The sequence below is a fragment of the Perkinsus marinus genome, assembly GCF_000006405.1.
Source record: "Perkinsus marinus ATCC 50983 genomic scaffold scf_1104296958712, whole genome shotgun sequence".
NCBI classification, from domain to species: Eukaryota; Perkinsozoa; order Perkinsida; family Perkinsidae; genus Perkinsus; species Perkinsus marinus.
Genome location: NW_003206658.1, coordinates 516,093 through 522,690, shown reverse-complemented (window position 1 = coordinate 522,690; position 6,598 = coordinate 516,093). Strand labels below are relative to the sequence as shown.

At 49.6% G+C, this 6,598-nt stretch overlaps 4 protein-coding genes across 4 annotated transcripts in view; all 4 read right to left on the bottom strand.

Annotated features, from left to right (window-relative positions):
* Positions 1-25, bottom strand: part of Pmar_PMAR011624 (cathepsin b, putative) — a gene marked incomplete at both ends in the record, with an annotated part of 929 nt that extends 904 nt beyond the window's left edge. The window contains one exon of the mRNA XM_002773731.1: positions 1-25. This exon is cut by the window's left edge and continues 4 nt beyond it. Within this exon, the coding sequence (XP_002773777.1) occupies positions 1-25 (25 nt within the window).
* A 44-nt stretch (positions 26-69) lies between these two features.
* Pmar_PMAR011623 (cathepsin b, putative) lies at positions 70-592 on the bottom strand (the record flags this gene model as incomplete). The annotated part of the gene is made up of 3 exons (XM_002773730.1): positions 70-223; positions 278-452; positions 526-592. 3 exons carry the CDS (start codon positions 590-592, stop codon positions 70-72), a joined length of 396 nt encoding a protein of 131 aa, XP_002773776.1.
* Positions 593-3,015: 2,423 nt separating this feature from the next.
* On the bottom strand, positions 3,016-4,136 carry Pmar_PMAR011622 (hypothetical protein; the record flags this gene model as incomplete). The annotated part of the gene is made up of 2 exons (XM_002773729.1): positions 3,016-3,724; positions 3,838-4,136. 2 exons carry the CDS (start codon positions 4,134-4,136, stop codon positions 3,016-3,018), a joined length of 1,008 nt encoding a protein of 335 aa, XP_002773775.1.
* A 791-nt stretch (positions 4,137-4,927) lies between these two features.
* On the bottom strand, positions 4,928-6,542 carry Pmar_PMAR011621 (hypothetical protein; the record flags this gene model as incomplete). Its single annotated transcript, XM_002773728.1, has 4 exons — positions 4,928-4,984; positions 5,016-5,127; positions 5,215-6,415; positions 6,455-6,542. 4 exons carry the CDS (start codon positions 6,540-6,542, stop codon positions 4,928-4,930), a joined length of 1,458 nt encoding a protein of 485 aa, XP_002773774.1.
* Positions 6,543-6,598: the final 56 nt, after the last annotated feature.

The window sequence follows — 6,598 nt, the reverse complement described above, 5'->3', positions numbered from 1 at the left end:
AGATGAATTGGATCTTAGCTGTCATTCAGAGAACGCGTTGCCCATTGTCCGCGGTTGAATGCATATCCCTCACTTAGGACATCCATTAGCACGATTGCAGCATGAAGTGATGTAACCGAGTGATAGGATATTTCTGAAGCTACCGCCGGATTTGATGCACAGACGATCATTAAACGTTCCGGTTGAGCCACTAACCCAGCAGTTATGACAGGCACTTTGGTCCCTGAAAGATGAACCTCCATCCAGGAGTTGCGATAACAGCAGTAAAAAAGACTACCTCACATGCCCAATGACTCCAGCACAAGAGGCAAACTTCTGACGAGCATCAAAGTCACTTGGTAAATTCGTCAACACCGGTTCTGTGGATCCGAGGAGGCGAGTTTCGTCATCAAAAGTCGAAGAGGGCTTCAGATCGTCAAGAGACCCAGTAGGGACATCTTTGATTGACGTACCTGCCGAGTAGTAGCACTGGTTCTCGACTTTGCCGCTCGAGCCGTAGTGTTGACCATGAAGTTCATAACGTACCTTTGAAAGGCGGCTGATCTTTGGAGGCCGTCCATGAGTTCTGCATCAAGTTGATCTTGTCAACCATGGATTGCAATAGAGCCGGCTTAGTGTTGTTAAAGAGCTCAATCAAAAATTCATTTGGCTCTCCTTCCTGCAGAAGCACCTTTCCCAGCTGATCTTGGAATCGGGAGAAATGTTCAGCGTGCTCATCAGGGGTATAGACAGAACCTCAAAAGAGAACCACAACGCTTGAGCGAATACATTGGAAGCGTTCATACCACTCAAGTCAGTGATCTTGTCGAATACTCCTCGGATGTTCGGACTCTCACTTTGAGATAGGGTAATCAAGGAGCACAATCCGACGAATAAGAGAGAATTGCTCATATGAAAGGTAGAAGAAAATCTAACAGATCATCACGATGAAAATGTACTCGTCTGGCGCAACGGGATGTTTGTTTCAAAAGTAGCGGATACAGTTGTAGAGCCAGTGACTGCCTTGAAGTACTTGCCGCTCGGTGGAGGGAACTTAGCATCAGACTGGGTAGCCAGCGAAGCAATATAACAAAATGAAGCAGGATCGCGACCATGACGAGCGTATGGGCTTTGTTACGAGGATGATATGAGTTGCTCAACCAACACAAATGAGAGGAGATACAACTAAGAAAGAGGAAAAGTTAACTCGGGATTGCAAAGTGCTCGCATCTTGTGGAAGCGAGAAGCGGCTTGCGGGTTCATGCGGGACTCTCGCGTGAGTACGTGAGTGCGTTCGTGGTAGAACGCATGGTATGTCACGCACTGCGTGCGCAATTAGTTCCAGGGAAGGTTTTCGGAGGATTACTATGCCTAACGCAAGGAATTCAGTGAATCTTGCGGAAGATCTGGTTTCGACTTTTCGAAGTCTTGGGAAGACTGATACATTGAAATGCACAGAGGCGTGTAGGCACCTCATGCGAGATTTCATCTTCTGCTAGTGTAAGATCGCGTGAGACCCGGCGGTCACTCGCCGAGTGACCGCCACGGTTTTTGGTTCGATCCCCGGGTGGGAGTCCTACCGTAGGACATTTCTCTATCATTAAAGTTTTTCGTGCATATCTTTTCGAACTGTTCGCATAATCGAGCTCACTGATCTTTCTCAACGCCTCCGCATATAGAGGAGTCGTTGGACCTATCTGATAACCTCCCACGTTTCGCAGATGAGCCAGAATAATTCTGCACACAGCACGCACAACGCGAAAGTGCCTGTTGTTGCGGTATATGCTCCGCTCGTTTCGCTTGCTCCGCAACTCCCCGTCGTGGAATTCGGAGATCCGACTTCCCGAATACCGCTCGCCCAGCGGTGCTGGGTATTATAGGACTCGTAATAGTGGATATTACGAATTCGGTCACAGAATAGTACGTGACACTCATAGCAGTAAGATTGACATGCAAATAAGAAAGTGATAGAGGATCGTCATTATCATCATCAGCTGTCAAAATGAGGATTCCTCAACAGAAAAAGAAGGCTCTTTCGCCATCCGATCCACCACAGAGACACAATCACGAGGCAACCAACAAATACCCGTTACGGGTAAGTTACCCGGGTTACCCGAGGTAACCCGTAACACGTCGCTGGAAAAACATAACCAGCCTGAAGTCTTCCTCCGCGGACGCGTACTCATCTTCAAAACAATGCCACCACAACGCGCTGCTCTTATTTTCAGAAGCAACTACTAAAGAGCAGTGCAGAAGCGGTAGAAACTTATGCACAGCAAGAATCTGACACCTTCTCTCCTTATAGGTGCTACTACGCTTACGCTCTCTTTCTCGGAGAAAGAGAGCGTAAGCGTCTTGGGAGAAAGTTTCTCCCAAGACACCACCACTAAGTGAAACAAGCAGAATCACCGCTGCCTTGCCCTCAGGAAGTTGAACCTTCTGAACGACTCGGAGGAAGGGTCTCCATAATCACCGATAAGGTTAATTCAACTTCCATCCGACCCGTTGTTTGGGAGGCATCAGTCATCAGTTAATCATCACCATTCCCTCTTGTGTTACGAGTCTAGATATTCTACACATCTTCCGTTACCGTTCGTTGCCGTTACCATGGCGAAGAAACTCACCCAATATTTCAAAAAACGACAATGGACAACCATACTGTATGAGTGGAACAGTCTGACGAAGAGTGTCGTGGCAGACTCACGTCTTGCAAGGCCTCCGAATCGGAGGCTCCGACAGAGCTCCAGCCTCGAGTCGAGGCGCTCGACACCTTTATTCTCCCATCCCTCGGCGACTAGTGTTGTAGTTCCAGTTGAACTCATCTTCAAAGCCGTTGTGGGATAAGCAGATTATTGCTATCGAATACGAATGGGAAAAACGGATGGATAGCTCAAACCCCTCGCGTCACGTCACGCGTCACGTCACGCGTGTTGTCACGGGACACGAGTAGGGCGAGCGATAAGACGAAAGGATGTTGAATGACAATTGTGGGGAAAAGTATGATAATCGTCGATCATCGGTCACTGTTCCTCATCATCACCCCTCCCCCTCGTTGGCACTGGCTAAAGAGAGCATCTTTAGTATGCGAACGGGGATACGGTTTTGCTTGGTGAGAGCGAAGCCAGTGGCAACGATGGAGTGGTAAGATAGGACTTGAGTAGAATTTGTTAAGGACCACCGTCCTGTATCGTCAACCTCCATAATACGAATCTCAAGTTCGGCCTTGGAGAGGTTGTTGGAGATGACGGTAGCACAGTCATAGAAGTGCTCAAGGTCGAAGGACTCGATCTCGTGGATTATGAGGTCACCAGCAGTCAGGTGGTCTTTTGCGACAGTCAGTAGCTTCTGCTCATATAGGACGCTGCTAGCTCTATTGATCGAGCTGTCTTGCTGTAGGCCACGACGTATAATAGGGTCTAGAGTTAGAGGACGTAGTTGATGGACAGGTAGGCGGTCCGTCGTGCCACGGACTTTGTAATGATTTTGCCCGGCAGGACCAATGATCTCGTAGGGGCCTGTAACCTCGGTAGAGTGTCCTCCTGGCCGTTCTATTGGGACGACACGTAACACTTTATCTCCAGGATCATAGGAACGTTGTAATGAGCCGACTCGATAGCGATCATTCCGCTTTGTGAGCTCTATGTCACGAGTGACAGACCAAAGATCGTGGGCATCTTGTAAACGTCGTTGGAGGTCATCGAGGTAGGCGTGGGGGGAGTCGATGTGACCGAAAGAAGCTCCGTGCCTGTTGCCAATATATATATCGGGAGCAGACCGACCAAAGAGTAGTTCATAGGGTGTCAAGTCGTAGTAGGCAGGGATGTAGGGTGGAGGAGATGTGTTGTGGACGAAACTAACCACTGGTAGAGCATCTTTCCAGTCTTCTCTTGCCAGGAGGTAAGGCTGGAGCAGGCGTAGAGACGTTTTAAGTTCTCGAACTGCTCGTTCTGCTGCTCCCTGTACTCGCGGGTTTTGCTTGCCGGGTAAGTGTGGCAGATCCCAAATCGGCTCTCGAAGTGGGAAATCACGGAGCTCGTGAAGTGGGACCCGAGATCAGAGTGCACGAAGTCAGGCGCTCCATGTATAATGACAACATGATTCCATAAGGCACCGACAGCGGCAGCAGAAGAGTTACCGACCGTAGGGCAGAGGAACATCCACCGAGTAAAAAGTCGATGACAACAAGGCAGTAGTCACATCCGGTCGAGTCGTCGCCACGGACTGGAAAACGGGCCGCAGAAATCGATGACAAGTCCTTCCATAGGTCGTGAGGCTCGCAGCATCGTGGAGGATAGGTCTCCGGTGTGGGGCTGTAGGACCACTTTTCCAATTTGGCAGCGTAGGCAGGTCCGAGCATAGTGAGCTGCATCTCGCAGAATGGTGGGCCACCAGAAGTTGCGAGCTAGGGTAACAGCTAGTCTAAAGCCTCCACGGTGGCAACCGGCCAGCGTATCGTGGTATTTGTTGAATAGCCATGACCTGAACGAAGGAGCTTCAGCGGATTGTGTAGCGGTTTTTAGAAGCACACTCGAGTAGGACGGTATATAGAGCTTGAGGGAATTGGCTGATTGGAACCACAGTAGGTCATTGATTATGCAAAAACGGGGGGCCAATCGTTGTAGTAGTATACAGGAGGGCTGTAGTTGCGACCCATGCTCGATGAAGTTGATGACATTGGCGATCGGTAGGTGTAGATAAGAGGATACAGTATCCTGCTTTTGCGCATCCGATAGCTCAGCGAGGATATCGGGAGAGACTTTCTGGAGGAAGGCGATGATAGACTCGGTACCCTGTGTGTCCAACAGGTTGAAGTTGTCAGGGGAAGACTCATGGTCAGACTCATCGTGGCTGTGGTCGGAAGTTGTAGAAGAGTCGTCGTCTGTTGGGACCGGGAGGGTATCATGGATGTCAAGTCGCAGGTCATATCCAACTGTATTGTTTGTGGCTACTAGTGCAGGACCTTCGCATAGTAAACGTGCAAAATGGTCAGCGAGTTGTGGTAGTCCTGAGCGTCGACACCAGACAAGATAGTGTACCGATCTTTGGTAGAGTTCAATAAGGCGCATCCATTTCCCACCAAAGTCGGAATCGATGTTGCTCCAGTGTCGGCCAGAGTTGGCGTTATCGGATACGATGATGGTAGGGAACCTGAGATATGCTCGCGCTTCCTCTAGGCATAGAAATTGAGAGGCACGTTCTCTCCAAGTGGAACTTTGACGCGAAGAGGTGTCGGACCAGGATCCAGCCATAATTTTGAGAGGTAAGAGACGAAAGCAGTTGTCGGAGAAACCTGGGTGAGGCAGGGCTCGTAGAGCTAGCACAATCTCAGAAGTAGCCTCGTGGAATAATTGGTCTCCTTGGTCATCAGCCGTATCCGAATAAGTCGAGGAATCATAGCGGGTAGATTCAATACGGAAACACACACCGCACCAGCCAGTAGCATTGGCATCAACTACAAGTAGAACCCCAGTCGTGCTGGAGCCGCCAAGACCAAAATGTAGCGCGGGTAGTCGTCCACCGAAGACCATTTCAGTAAGGCGCGTGAAAGCCGTGCAGAGCGATTCGTCGTCAGTGATGGGTCGTGCGCCTTCCGCTTGTAGAGCTTTGATGCGAGCGAAAAATAGCTTCAAATTAGATACGCCTTCCGGAGCCAACCATCCACGATAATATTGGAATTTCCCCGCCCACGATCTCAACCACTTGAGTTGGCGAAGGGGAATGTTACGCTTGTAGTGGAAGAATTCATGTAATGCTGACTCCGCAAGCCCCTTGACGAGTTCTTGTTGAGAACCTTCTGGTTTGTACGTAGGACCGTCGAGCACATATCCACAAAAACGTAATGACTTAGTAGCATAGGTTGATTTCTGGCGGTTCACGACGAAACCATAGCCTTCGAGGAAGTCGGAGAGGTCCTCAATGCATTGGTTGAGAGTCTTCTCATCGGCGGCACCAAGTAAAAGGTCGTCTTGGTAGTGGTCGATGTGGACTCGTAATTTACACTGTGCCCTGAATAAGTATAGGAGATGAGATAAGGCACGGGTAAAAATGAGAGGAGGGTAGGTCCAACCCTGAGGAAGTCTACACAGTCGCCAGAGAAAGGAGTCGCCAAGAGAATTAAGATTGCCAGTGTCGTCCATGACAGTGCATGTAGTACGGAAACAGAATAGAGACCGAACGCGCTCGGGAATGGAGATGCTGTAGAAGGCATCGCTCAGGTCCAGGCGACCGTAGAAGGTAGTGGCAAAACTCGGCCAATTGTTGAGAATATCGATAGGTCCTTGTTGATGTTGGTTCGGACTTTCTAGGTCAGCTTTCGGCATACCAGATGATACTGAGCGTGGTACCCATTGGAATTTGTTACCGGCGACGGTGAGTTGTAGATTGTTAACCGGGCGAGCATCCACAGTCACCCTATATCTCTTCTTGAGATCTGCATCTGGTAGGTGGTAAGGTCGTGGCGGTTTGGGGCCATTACCTGTGGCCAGCTTATCCACCAGAACTGTCTCCAAAATGATGATGGCGTCGGCAGCCGAAATAAGTTCCACTTTCCCTTCTCGATACATTTGTAGAACTCTGGAGTGTAGAATAGCAGACTCCAAGACTGATCGGGGCCGCATTT